Source organism: Antennarius striatus, chromosome 9 (assembly GCF_040054535.1).
Source record: "Antennarius striatus isolate MH-2024 chromosome 9, ASM4005453v1, whole genome shotgun sequence".
NCBI classification, from domain to species: Eukaryota; Metazoa; Chordata; class Actinopteri; order Lophiiformes; family Antennariidae; genus Antennarius; species Antennarius striatus.
Window position 1 is genome coordinate 13,307,501 of NC_090784.1, and position 15,053 is coordinate 13,322,553.

The 15,053-nt window shown below is 39.0% G+C and overlaps 1 protein-coding gene across 1 annotated transcript; it reads left to right on the forward strand.

Annotated features, from left to right (window-relative positions):
• Window positions 1-2,653: 2,653 nt before the first annotated feature.
• On the forward strand, window positions 2,654-4,067 carry twist1b (twist family bHLH transcription factor 1b). The gene is made up of 2 exons (XM_068323824.1): window positions 2,654-3,325; window positions 3,483-4,067. The coding sequence occupies exon 1, from the start codon at window positions 2,793-2,795 to the stop codon at window positions 3,297-3,299; it is 507 nt and encodes a 168-aa protein (XP_068179925.1). The 5' UTR covers window positions 2,654-2,792; the 3' UTR covers window positions 3,300-3,325; window positions 3,483-4,067.
• Window positions 4,068-15,053: the final 10,986 nt, after the last annotated feature.

A 15,053-nucleotide genomic window follows, 5' to 3' on the forward strand; every position in this document is an offset into this window, starting at 1 on the left:
TCAAATAAGGCATGATGATATGTCCTTACGGCCTCAGGCTCTGGTCTAGTGACCAGGAAATCATAACATCCCTAGTTCAAATCTGGCTGGGAGCTGCTTTTATTGTTTTTATTTGCTCAATTCAAACATCATGGTAAAAGACATAAAATTGTAACGCTCAGCTGTTCTGTGCAAAGGCAGCAGGAGGAAGCCATCAGGATTCTACAAAGACTTCATCTGTGAAAAATGAGGGATTCAGTAGAGTGTAATTATAGACTGAATATCAGTCAAGGGGAAAGGACAACAAAGAGCAGGTAAAAGAAATATAAAGAGGGAGCATGTCATTTCCTCTCTTCCCTATTACCTCTCTGCTGTGAACCTAATAACATACTGTGTTGCAAGAATTTCATCCATCCATTTTCTTTTGCAGAGTCATGGCATTGGGAGAGCAGTGGGGAACACCCTGGACAGGTTGCCAAGTCTTCACATGGCCAACACAAAGAGGTAAACCTACTTTATATGCTTACGATCACATCTATGGTCAATTTAGAATTATTGATACACTCATCTTGTGTGTTTTTGGACTGTGTGAGGAAGCTGAAAGAAACCAACCAGAGAAGAAACCAGACAAGAGTTTGAATCTGAAACCAAAATCTCTTTTTTGAGAATAAGCAACAAAATATTATTTTAAAAAATACATTTGGAGGAAAGGTCTTGTATTCATTCATTTATTCATATACAGTACTTATCCACTTATCCACCTTGTGGGTCACAGGAGTGCTGGAGCCTATTCAGGTGGCTATGAGCGAGAGGCGGGGTACACCCTGGATGAGACACCAACTCATTGCATTGCAACATAAAAGACAAACAACCACTCACATTCACAGGCGACCACTTCACTTAAGATGCATGGTTTTGGAGGTCGGCGGAAGCCAGAGAACCCAGAGAGAATCCACGCAGAGGAGAACATACAAACCCCACACAGAAAGGAATTGAACCCAGAACCTCATTGCTGTGAAGTGACAGCGCTATCCTCTACGCCAACCAGGTCCTGTATTCAAATTACGATTTAAGGAAAGAGCAAGCATTACAAAAATGTAATATAAGATATCAAAGAAGCATGTCATTTAATATGTACTGTAAGTACTACTTCAATGAGTATTGTTTTTTATAAAAACCTTTGAAAACGAATTTCAGGATACAATATAATCGTATCACAAAGTACTGCAGCATCACGTAGCTGAACAGTTTTTTAACCTGATTAAAAATGAATCACACATTCTATATGATCCTTTTTTCCAATTAAGTCATTAAAAACTAATTGTAAAAGCAAAAAAATTAGATATAAAAGCAGCAAGAAAAAATAGAGTAAAAAGATGCAGGTGAGCTGCTTACCTGTGAAGTGTTGCAGGTAGAATGGAGAGCCCTGAGATCAGCACCATGGACAGGGCCACCAGTGAGGTAACTCACCTGGATGAGGTTCATGCTTTACACTCACCATCATTCACCTGCACTCACTTGTAACTTTAAACTTGAAGCCATTAAATTTCATATTTAAAATACCGCAGATTTGTACAAATAAATGAGAACTAGAAATACAACATAATCAGCCAGACATAAATCTAAAATGTAAAATGTTTTGTTCAAACTGAAACACTTAACCAAGCCTGTGTTTCCCCTGGAACAATATTCACTCTCAGGCTCACACTGGGATGTAAATGGATGTTCACTGGTGTTGTGACCTCTAACCCTGGCTGCCCCCTGTTTCCTGAACCAGATGCTGCTCCTGTGGACCATGGCTTTCTTAACCTAAACAAAGTAATCCTCCACTAAACAAGATGGATATTGTATCACCTACCTAGTAAATACCAGAGGGTCTTAAACATGGATCTGCCCTCTCAGATTGGAACCAACACGGGATAATAACTTATTGTATTACTCTATGGATTGAGAAAGACATATAAATTCTACTTCTACACATTTATAAATATGTATTGTGTGGCATATTACAGTACTCCAGAAAAAAGCCCTTGTGTGGGTGATACATTTAGAGCACGCAACTCCAAGGAAAAGTTTGAAAATCTGCAGAACTGACTGCATGTCAAAAATCAAGATTGGGATTATATGTCGCCTCTGTGGATGTCTTTTGATCATGCTTGATTTAAGTGGGACTAGATGGAAACATAAATCCGAAATCTATACGTGTTATGCCCACAGATATGTGGTGTGGGCTTTTTTTTTATAGCATCCTCTCATGCACATAATGGATTTTATAGCACATGTGTGATATGAAGCGGAAATAAATTGATGGGACTGATACGTGTTATTTACACTGGACCTGCAGTCTATTTCTTTTCTCTTTTTTTTTTAAAGATAATACTGAAAGAGAAAGTTTTTTCTTACAAAAAAAAATCATGGTATCTAAAATTAAAACCACGTGTTTTGTCTCCTTTTCAGAAGCACATGATATCTATGTCTATGATACGGAATTGCAGCGTTACTCAGTCATCTTTATCAACTCTGACTTTGTATCAGGAGCCTTCATGAAAGTTCATGGGATGCTCCCTCCCCTCGCCTCACGTAATTCATCTTCTGGGCCAATCCCGTCCCTCCCCAAAAAGTTTACGCCATTCAGCCTATAAGAACTCCCTAAATTTCCCAAGTAACGGAAAAGAGTTGTCCTCTCAGGAACCCATCTATGGATACTTCGGTGTCTTCGAAGCCACACAGACCTACAGGTGGCCTAAATCCTTGACTTCATGAGAGGGAAATAATTTTTGGACACTTTCTGGTCGTCATCTACCCAAGTGGAGATGTCCGAGGAAAATATGGGGGAAGAGTCGGGCAGCTCCCCCGTCTCTCCTGTGGACAGCCTGAGCAACAGCGAGGGGGAGCTGGACAGACAGCCGAAGAGATGTGGGAGGAAGAGGAGACCGAGCAGGAAAAACGGGGAGGACTCAGATAGCCCGACCCCTGGGAAAAGAGGGAAGAAGTCCAGCAGCAGCAGCCCCCAGTCTTTCGAGGAGCTCCAGTCGCAGCGCGTCATGGCCAACGTCCGGGAGCGCCAGAGGACCCAATCTCTCAACGAGGCGTTCGCAGCTTTGCGGAAAATTATCCCCACTTTGCCATCTGACAAACTCAGCAAAATACAGACCCTTAAACTTGCAGCCAGATACATCGACTTCCTGTACCAGGTGCTGCAGAGCGACGAGCTGGACTCCAAAATGGCAAGTTGTAGTTATGTGGCCCATGAGAGGCTGAGCTACGCCTTCTCTGTGTGGAGGATGGAGGGCGCTTGGTCCATGTCTACATCTCACTAGTACCTGGAGGAATGATGCCCTCAATGGTACGCGGGTCTTTCAGATAATATGCATGATCCAAAACCTTGAACTGTGGAGGGAAACCTACTAAAATGCGTTTAAAATCGCTGTTGAAAAGCAGCGGGGAATGTGAGCGTCCCTCTGCGCAGGTCAGAGATAATTTACGCATAATCTAATCTACAGGTGACTGCTGATTCTTCTTATCACGTTCTGACGGGACTAATCTGGAGTCCAATGCTGGATACATGGGATCACTATTTAAACCAAAGATGACAGAAGTTGTGGGGAATCATTTTTGCTGAGGCCCGACTGGAGCACACATCCGTGTGTCAGCCCCATACAACCCCCCCCCCCCCACACACACACACATTCTGGTGTGTTTTCATGTTGTTGACGACGAATGTTGAAATATCATGGTTTTTTTTGTTTTGTTTTTTGTTTTATTACGCAAAGAAATGTTTAATGCATGCCTTTGGACTTATTTCTGTGGAGGCCAAAGTGCATTATGGAAGCAGTTGTCTCAGTGTTTGGTGTGAGGCTGTCAACTGGTGATGTAACTCACATTACAGGCTTGACTGTGTGGATCTAACCTGTGCAAAAATATTTTCAGAATACATCTATTTATTTATTGGTGAAAACGTGTTACATTGAGGAATAGATCCTGTGTCTGAAATACAAATACATTCCTATTTTTTATTATCGTTGTTTTTTTTTTGTAAATGTTTGTACATTTTTGCATCAAAGAACCAATAAAAGTGTTTGACTTTCTTTTGTGTGTTCATGTAGTTTGAACGTCAGCGCAGAGGAGTAAAGGAGTAAGAAGAAATGCACTGAATTTAAAAAAAAAAAGAAAACAATGGAAATTACCTATGAAATGAAATAACTTTGATGAATGTGTCACGTGGTCGATGATTCATATCAGGTTTAATGACAAAAGCTTCCACTGTATCACCAGTCACTTGGGAAAACAGATGGAGTTGTTATTGGCTCGAGGAAAAGCGTTGGAGAAACGCGCAGCTATTTTTTTTTTTTTTTTTTTTAATATTGTTCCACATCCAACAATAATTCAAGGCTGAGACATTTTCACGTCATTTATAACTTAAACTATTTCGGGAAACGCGCCAGCCTTAACACGTCAACGTGAGAAAAAGTTTTACTGCAAAAAAGAAAAAAGAAACGAAGGATTAATTTTAATTTTAAAAAATGACAAGCTTTATAAAGCTTGTCATATATATATATATATATATATATATATATATACACACACACACAAATTATATCTTACTTTTATATATATATGTGTGTATATATATACACATATATATAAGTAAGATATACTATATATATATATATATATATATATATATATATATATATATATATATATATATATATATATACTAAACTATGTCTATTATATTTCACTATAATTAATTCAAATGTAAACAGGATTATTTTACCTAATGGCACCAATTCCCCGTGATTGATTTTGCAGATCCAGCGCAACATTGCCAGCAGATAAACCCGCTGCGTCCTCGCGTTTGTCATTTTTCCATGAGAAGTAATTCCGTGTGTTGTGACTAAATACATGTCTGTGTCTGTTATCGTGCTAGGATTGATGTCAGTGATCTTAGAAAGGGGTTCACACTGCTCAAATCAAAGTATGTGCCCGTTTGAAGGTGTGTAATTGGCTTGGGAGGCATGTATGGAATTCCCAGATGTCTATGAAATTGAAGGAGGCCGTGAAGGTGGGCAGTAGGTCTGTACTGAAAGTTTTTGTGGGGGTATGCTTCTTACAGACAAACAGCTCCTCTTTAAACTTTTACAGTTGAGTCTGTCCCCTTAATAACACAAAAATAAACAGGACTTAAGATAAATACACAATCGTGGCGCGTCTGGCACAAAAACCTAGATTTTTATTTTTTTTTTAAAAACATTTCAAATTCAGCCCAACACGGTCAGGCTAAGTGAGCTTCCTTTCTCTCTTTTTTCAGGAGAGAGGAGTTGGCAATTGACACGATGCAGAGGCACAGAATGAAACCTATTTAGACCAGATGTTAGTATTTTTAAAAAAGTCACGTGAAATGAGCAGATGTTCAGACTGCAGAGACTCGCCGTGCTGTGCATTACTCTGCAGAGAGAGCTCAGAGACGCACAGAGACCCGCTGCAGTCTGTTGTCCTGCAGTCAAACCATCCCGTTAGTTTGATTAAAACGGATTTTAAAAGGGCCCCACGCAGGGATTTGTCAGGAGTCAGCTGACCGTCATGAAACCAAGGTAAGCTTTGAGGTAAGGTTTAGCAATAAGGTCGACTTCTGACCGCGGAACATTTTGTCTTGAGGATTATTTTGCTGCCAGATGATGTGTGAAGAAAAACAAAAGGCTTTTCGTAAAAGCTTCTAACTGTAACAGGCCTAGAATGTCGTCGAAGTTACAGACTACTTGGTGTGTGTGTGTGTGTGTGTGTGTGTGTGTGTGTGTGTGTGTGTGTGTGTGTGTGTGTGTGTGTGTGTGTGTGTGTGTGTGTGTGTGTGTGTGTGTGTGTGTGTGTGTGTGTGTGTGTGTGTGTGTGAGAGAGAGAGAGAGAGAGAGAGAGAGAGAGAGAGAGAGAGAGAGAGGGAGAGAGAGAGAGAGAGAGAGAGAGAGAGAGAGAGAGAGAGAGAGAGAGAGAGAGGAGGGGGGAGGAGGGTTGAAGAAGGGAGATCTCAGGAACGCTCGACAACTTATCATCCCTCCAGTGGGACAAAAAAAAGAAATGCATGACAGATAAAGCTCGACTTATTTAAGCTTTTATTTGTCAGTTGGATAAAAATACAGTTGTGAACTGGAAAATGAACCGTGATGTCCGACAATGTTTTACATTTCTCTCTTTTCTTAAATTACCTGAGTGTTTCACACATTATAATGCAAAAACTAAAATTGTACGTGTATTAAGCTAAAACAATTAATTATAAATTCGTCAATGTTTTGAATAAGAAATGTAAATTTATCTTTTTTATTATTATTATTATTATTATTATTATTATTATTATTATTATTATTATTATTATAACATCATTAGTAACAGTAGCAGTATTAGTAGTTACCTGACATGGTTACAATTATTTTATAGTTAAAATGTCTGGATTCAAATATCACATGAATCTGCAGCTGTAAGGTGGGCCAGGATGTCAGAAAGGTTAATGTTCTAAATTAGTTCACCATCATGGACATTTTAATATATTATTTTATCATTAAGGAGCTTTCAAATTCAGTCTTTAATTATTGAAGGGTTTATTCCTGTATTACTATTAGAATTCATCTTATTTTAACTGGAAAATATTTGTCAGATCTTTATTTGATTACTTTTGCTGCATCTCACTTGATAATTTAAGATGAACCCATGATTAATTTATCCTTTATTTAACAATGCATTGCATTGTCTTTGTTGTTGTATCAAAAGGAAAGAACAGGTGCAGGTTTTTAGTCAATTCAGGAAGTGATAATTTCAGATTTTCCATTTTAGTGAGAATAGAAACTTTCTCTAGTTGGTAATAAAACTTCTTAATGTTCTCATATTAGTTTGATCTCCAACTTTAATAAAACCTCAGAAAGCAAAGATTGAACCCAGGAGTGGCCGGCCTCCCTGAAGATCAGGGTGCAGGAATACACTTGAGGCAAGGAAACTTCAGGGAGGATAAACAGAACAACAAAGAGAATTTCTTCTGGATGTGCATTCTGTTGCTTATTCAGTAAATCAACATTTATAATGCAGCTCTTTACTGAAAGCACATTTTATTTGATCCAAAAGTGAGATCAGTTTTGTTTCTGAACAAAAATATTTGAAATTTGAGAGCAGCCATCAGGTGGATTTCAAGTGGATCTAAAAATCTGCACAAGATCTTTCAGTTAAACACAAAAGCAAAAAAGTTTTGAAAAGCTGTAGTTTTTGTCCAATATGGAAACTCTTTTGTGGATGCGTTGGACTTTATAGTATTCTGATCAACACTGACCTCACTGCCTTGCAATTAGGCCATAAGAAAATAGTCAGAGCAAACTAAATTAGAGGAACATAACTTGAAGAAATATTTTACAACAACACAACAAACTAATGTGTAATGTAATTAAAACACTGTTTGGATGTAACGTCAAAAAAGAATGGAAGGCTTAAAATGGAAGGATTCATACATATTAAAAGTTCAGAAAAAAAAATCTTAGTCTACTGAAGAAAATCCTAAATGAATCTTTTAAAACATTTAAATTTATTCTCTAAAAATCTACTATTGCTTTTTTAGAGTTTTCAACTATTAAAACAGATTAAACTATTAAACAGTGGCAAAACTCGTGGAAATTGCACTTATTTATTAACATGCAAAAGTAAAGTGTCAATATCTAAATAATTTTGAACTGTCACAGAGAGAATATCAAACCTGACATAGGGTAAGTGAAGGCATTCCATGCCAAAGGATATTTTTGTGCAAGTTTGGCAGCAGTGGGTTTTTGAATGATGCAGACACCTGTGATGTACTCAATCTGTGTTAATAGTGTAACATAGACGGCTACATAGGTAATTCTACAAGACATTGAAATAATTACAGAGATAAGCACTGAGAAAATCAAAATGTAGTATTTAATAATCTGTCAGTAACAGTAGTAACAGCATGAAATTACATAGATTTCTAAGTAAGTAAAGTGTCGTGCAAGGCTTCCCTCTGACAAGTTAGCCCTTTCATTAAATATTAAATATTTCATTAACTATTCATTCATTCATTCATTCATCTTCTAAACCAGCTTCATCTGCTGTCGTGGGTTGCGGGGCACCGACTGGGGGCGTGAGGCAGGGGACACTCCAAGCACGAAGCCAGTGCACCATGGGAAAATTTAACATATAAAGATTATTTGATATATAAAAGTCGAAAGAGTAGAAGCATTAGGATATTTGAGAAAATGAAGAAGTCTAGACGACACCATGCTATAACTTTCATCGCAGTGAAAGGCTCACAGGTCATGAAGAATACGAGTGTGATTTGTTGAGGCAAAGACTCCAGAAACATCCTGTGATGCATGTCCCATAGTCAAAACATGTGCACCTTGTGTTTAACCTCTGTTGCATGTGATGTGTGCCACCCAGGCAGTGGACAGGACATGGATCAGGGAATACACAATGATGTCACAGACAGGAAAGTACTGGAAAAGGCTTGGCACCTTTTTGGGAACTGGCTGGATCCCTATTGGCTCAGCAGAAACGCTGTAATAATAAACATGCAATCAGCAGGCAGCGTCAGCGTACACAAAGGCAGTGTAAAACTTTGCAGACAATAAAAGCAGATTTTTCACTCAAGGGGAATGATTATTTGTATTCTTCAGTTGTCCATAAATAGAGGGCCTCCCACAGGAAGCATAAACATACAGATGAAGTGGAGGGCAGTCGCAGTCAAACACAGTGATTTCAAACATTCCTGTTGAACTGTAGCTCCAGTTTGAGAATTAAATAGAAGGGATTATTTTCTGGGGGAAGAGAGAAAATGAAAACCTCGCTACAGAATGTAAACACTTTGATGAGTGCTTCACTTCTTTTGGAAAGGAAGATATATTAAGAAAAGCTCATAAAGCATATGCATACGTTTCCTGAGACATCACACACTGTGGAAACTTACATATGTATTTAAATCAAATGAAATTGAAAAGAGTTCTCTGATAATAAACACATGTGGTGTGAACCATGTTAGCCCAGTCTTTACAACTAATGGAAAGGAACCTCCTACTAGATGGGAATAGAGACAGACCACAATTTGTCCTTTATTGTGACTGTTCTTTTATTACCTTGGGGTAATAGGACTCTAATAATGCAGCATCCCTGCTTCTGTCCCTGAGGGCATTCCACTCCCCAGGAATTAATCCCATTGCCTTCATTAACCTGCTGGACCAAAACCTCCACCAATGCTGAATAGCCTATTAAATGATGTCTTGGCTACCTTGGGTTACAATGATCTCATTATTCTGTCCCAAACATCTTAAATCCATCCTTCTTCTAAGATTCATTTAATCCTGTCAAGCAGCAGTGTTAGATTGGTGCAGGGAAAATCAAAATTACAAAGCAAAATCCTGATCTAATGCGATCTAATACAGGCTGTGGTGCTAGTTTGGGTCAGGGCAAACATACTCAACACAGAAGTACTTCAATTTGTAAAGGATATCGTATTTAACAGCAATTAAGAATCTGCCAGTGTGAAGAAATGTGACTTTAAAAATCTTTTTTTTAAAATCAAAACGGACCTTAATCAGTCTTCAACTGTAATCTCAACTGTTTCCCTACATGCAGCTGAGAATGTTTTATTTCATTTTGAAGCCAAAAAAAGAAACAAAAGAAGAAACAATAAGAACTCTGAAATTATGATCAAATCAAATAAACTACTGAAATAATTATATAACTATTAAATACTCATAAATGAAATATTATGAGTGGAACCTTTCACATACACCCAATATTAAAGCCACTTCTGTATTCAGTGTTCTACATAAATGTATACTCATCATGGCTTTCTTCACATACCAGTAGGAATCTTGGTGTAAGACGCTGACTCATCACTAGTGGCGTCAAGACCATTCAGACCGATGGAGTCGCCTGGACAAAAACATGATTAATATTGGAAAGCATTTGCAGTTATGTGTATTTTTTTTAAAAACATTATAAAACTGTTTGTAAAATCAGGAATGAAATTTGTTTAGGTGTAAAAATCTATAAATAACTTACGTGCTTGAAATTCTCATATTAAAAAATACTAAACATACTGTATATTGACAGCCTTACCAGTAAGAAACTTGTGCTGGTGTTTGGCAGTTTTACTTAAAGGCAGTGGGTGAATTGAAAATAATTTTGTGAGACACATGAACCATGCTTATACACACACACACACACACACACACGCACACACACACACACACACGCACGCACGCACACACACACACACACGCACACACATTGAAGACAGTCAACATACCTCAAAAGTTCAACGCAGACTTCCTGAAGTCCATCTGGAATAGTCGAGCCTGCAGGATTTACTATTACTGATGTATTGATTTACACAAGTGGCTCAGCTTGATTTGGTTTACATCCTGACACATCGTCCGGTGGTATGGACATGCTGTTCTCATCGATGAAACCAGCACCCACCGGAGGATGCGGACCAACATTTGATTGCCATGGCTGGTAGATAGGTCCTCCCAGGTGCCATAGTCAGAATCAAAGTCCTTGATGAGTCCCTCGGGTTTGTGACAGCAGACCTCTCTGACCTGTGCTCTACATATTAGCAGAGGGGGATTTGAGAACCAGGAACCAGGCCATGTTGGGCCATCCATCAAAATCACTGTGTCTCTTCAGTCTAAGTTCTGTGAACAAGGAGAAGAAGAAGAAAAAATTTGGGGGGTACACACACATACACACACACACACACACACACATACACACACACACACACACACACACACACACGCACACACACAAGGGGCCTGCAGGCATGCCGATTTTAGAGGTGTAGAGTGGCGGGCCCAATGAGGGGATGGTGTCTTGCTCAAGGACTACTCGGTAGTGCTCTTGAGATGAACCGGCAGCGGAGACGTGAGAAATCCTCTGGGCTGAGGGTGGATCAAGATGTCTGTGCTGACAGGACGGTATTCCTGGTTCAGGTAGAGGCCGACACCCGCTGCTGGTGCACTAGCCTGCGATGAGAAGGTGGACCCTAGCCCTCTTGTCTGTTGTCATGGAGACCATGCTGTCTTTTCTTAGCAGCCCAGGGTGATGCCAGTGCTGACATAACCACTGTGGGGCAATACAAAACATATTCAGGGTTCCCCTGGAGCAATAGTACAACTCTTTTGAAGAGACATGATCCACCAGAATGAGAGTCTCTATCACACATTATTGTTCATGAAGTCTCGTGTAGTATCTTGAGCTCCTTGTTTGTCTGTGATTCTTTATGTTTTTTCTTTTTCTTTCTGCTTTTTAACTGTGTACTCTGATGATCGACAGGTGCAGCAATTTCCACTGGCGAGCTGGTTTTTTGAACACACCAACAACAGGCCCCTTGTGCTTTACACCTTTCATCATCTATTCAGCGTGGCTCACTGCTTCTCCTGTGGACAACAGTACCAACAGCAAGGTAGCACCAAGATAGGACTAAACAACTGGGTCCCCCTCTCTGCATGGCAATGAATATAGAGCTGTCTCCTTCATAACTAGATTGGTAATTTGTAGTTTGCTTGAATCTGCTAATCAACATGTTCTGACTACAAATGGAGATTTAAAATTCAAGTGTTCATGAACAGCAGTGCCTGAGTAACTGTGTGCATTCACAGCTGGCGTGTCTTATAAAATGATCCTCGTCACCTGTCAGCTCAGGATATCTAACTGGGTGGAGAGACACTCTCCTCAATAGATTATTTTTGATCGGTCCGTTGCCTCCTCTGATTCATAGTTCTCAGTGACTCAGGTCAGAGTGATGCATCTTTCACGCTGGTCACTCTGATAATATCTGGTTCATATTTTATTTAATTTTCAATATATTATGTTCAATATTTTTTTAATGTACTATGATTTTGCGTATTGTAACAAAAAAGTTCCACGTATTCCACATTGAGTAATCATTTTGGCAAGATCACGGTAGTCCACCATAATGAAAGACAGACATTTGAGTAGGACATTATTGTCTACAATTTATTAAAGATCTTTGGTAATTCATGTAGAGTCATCAGGATATATGAATGCTGATTAGTTCAAATTATCATAGACAGATGAGCTGAAAAGACTTCAGATTGACTCCAAATAATTCTGTATGAGATCTTATGTCAATATCTTTTTTTTTTAATGTTATTTACTAGTTTGCTTGTTTTCTCTTTTTTACATTTTTATCTTAGTCTCTTATTTTCAAGGTGATAAACTTATTTTAAGATTTCTTGACAAGTAAAATTATCTTACTGCATGTATAGATAATTACACTGTAATTGTAATTTTGTTGAGAAAACCAGTTTTTATTTCTTGTATTCCTGGCATAAAACTGTTTTAGAAATGTTAATGGATATTTGAACATTGATTATTTCGATGTTTAAGGGATGTACATGAGGAAATAAAATTAAAGTTATTCAGTCAATTAATCAAACTCTTGTTTATCATTTGAGTATTTATTCCAGTGCTGCTAATTCACCTCCCTTTCCAAAATATATGAACCAAACATCTGAACCTCTTTTGTGTCGAAGGAACAGTGAATATGCGCTATGATCTTTTGTTATGCGTGCAATCCAAAAGCCAAGAAATACATGAGGAACGTTCATTTTTCACAGAAGACGTCAAGCCAAACTATCAGGAAAAAAATATTGTTTTCATTTAGCTCTGTAGATGAATTATCATGTTATGAAACTAACTAATGCAATTGTCTTTTTACTGATTTTTTTTTTTAAATTATTCCCTGAAGCAAGAGTGACATTCAGAAGACACGCACCATCCAGTATATTTTACACAGAAGACGGAGAAGGAGCAGACAATATTTTTGAAATATTATAAAAATGATAGGTGTGGCAATCAAAAAGCCACAGTTTTTGTGACAGCAACCTTGAAAACATATTGCGGAAAGATGGAGTTTAAAACGACCTGTGGAACATATACAGTATTTAAGGAAGGAATTCACAAAATGTCTTGCAATAGAAATGCCTGTCAGAGGACAGATGTCTCACAATGAGTCACCCTCACACATGCATAACTTTGCTCTGTTATGTTCATATTATGTGTTATTTTGGTTCATTCCCTGACCTCTCACATTTGCCCCAGAGAAATGCAAATGCCCAAAGAACATAATGGCCCCCTTCCTGTGTAAAAACCTGGCCATAAAGGAAGATAATTAGAGTTGTCATGACAACGAGGTCCAGCAGGCTGGCGGTGCTGTGTTCGCTTGCAGAACTTCAAACGGTATCAAAGCTCCACTGGGGCTGGAGCGTGAGCTCTGGTTTGAATTAGGGGCTGACTTTCACAGGCTCTCTTCAAATTCAAGATCAATATGGAAAACAAAAACCAAGCAAAAAAACAAGAGAAGCGAGCCGAGTTTTTCGTCCCGACGAACCCTGAGATCTGTGTTTCATTAAAGACAATTATCTTATCTGTTTCATCTCAATGCTGCCCCAAGGGCTGGCAGGCAGACCAGTGGGCCCTTCGCAGTTTGGAAAAACCTGCAGCCAGCCAGAAGCCTGCGGCTCGGGTCATTAAAACACTGTTGCCCTTGCTGCTGGTGATAAAATATTTTCATACTTTTGTAAATAGATTTTCTCCTTTCAACCCTACAGGACATAAAAAACACAACTTTTCTTCTCTGAATATTCCATCATAAGGACCTCCACAGTGTTGATAGTTAGCGCTTCTTGGTTTTGCTCTCAGGTGAAGCTGCATAAGCATCCATTGTTTTTTTCTTCTTCTCATAATAAGATGCAGTTGTATTTCTTCATCAATCCTCAACTTGTTTGCTCCACAAAACGCTTGTCCTTCCAGGTCCAGCGTCACCTGTTATAAGAAGGATAGCTGTCAAAGCCACATGTACAGTATGGCCTGAGTAGGACTACGCTTCAATGAAAGATAGGAAAACTGTGTTTCAAAACAACATCAGCCTGTCATGTTGTGTAGCGGATGCTGTTAAAGTAATAGTTAAAAGTTTTGGGACTTTTGGCTTTCTTTTACAAAACATGGGAATTATATGGGAATATCAAATCTGCTCTCATGTCATGTATAAAGATACTGTATAATTGCCTACAGCCAGCCCTGGAAATAGAGCAACATGTCAGCAGGTTCTGTCCAAAACTAACAGAATCCACCTGCAGGCGCATCTAAAGCGAATGCCTTCTACTAGGAAAAATGTATGATTTATGACTAATTTGACCTGCTATTTCTTTATTAAGCCACATGATTTGCAGATTATGTTTTTATTGGCACAATTATGAACCACTAAATAGCATATCTGGAAGGTGTGAGTTATGCTTGATGTTTCCCCTTGATTCCAATATTTGTTAAGCTAACCTCGCTCACAATTGTGTCCTACTTCCTAACATGACATGAAAAGTGGCATCAGCCTTGCTCTTGCTCTTTGTAAGTAAGAATCTGTTTATTGGGCACATCATCAAGCATTCTTAGGCTCTGTCAACTACTGCTTTAGACAGGAGGCACATTTGGTATAATTTGACACAGAAAATATTGCCCTGTGTATGTGAACTGGAGGTGGGGAGTGGGGGTGGCAGAGAAGCAGAGAGGGGTAAGAGGCCTCAGAAGGACCCAGAGCTGAAATTGAGATCCTTCCTCATCAGGGGTTAGGGATCACGGGCAGAGGCTTCCCTTCATCACAGTCAAGACGGGAAATGCAAAGGACAGCATGGGTCAGCCATGACAGCCCGCTGTGCACTGTTACCATGGCAAACATCCCATGGGCTAAAGAAAATAGATGACAAGTACAATAATATGAGATGTAATCACAAAGTTGCCTGCAACAAGCTGCCTTCTGCTTTCAAGGACCCATATTCTTCAAAAGGGAAAAAAGTTTGCTGTCCGTCAAGGGAAAATTACTCGGTAATGTGGTCGGACATTCTTCCTTCATGCCTCTAGACACCAGGAAACCTTAAGGGATATGCTTTAGAACGTCCACGGGCAGCCATTGAGAGATATTTACTTTCCGGTTCTTTGTAGTGGTGCACTGCTGATGGAATCTCGCATCCTCTTTAAAGGGAAATTTTATGACTTATTAACTG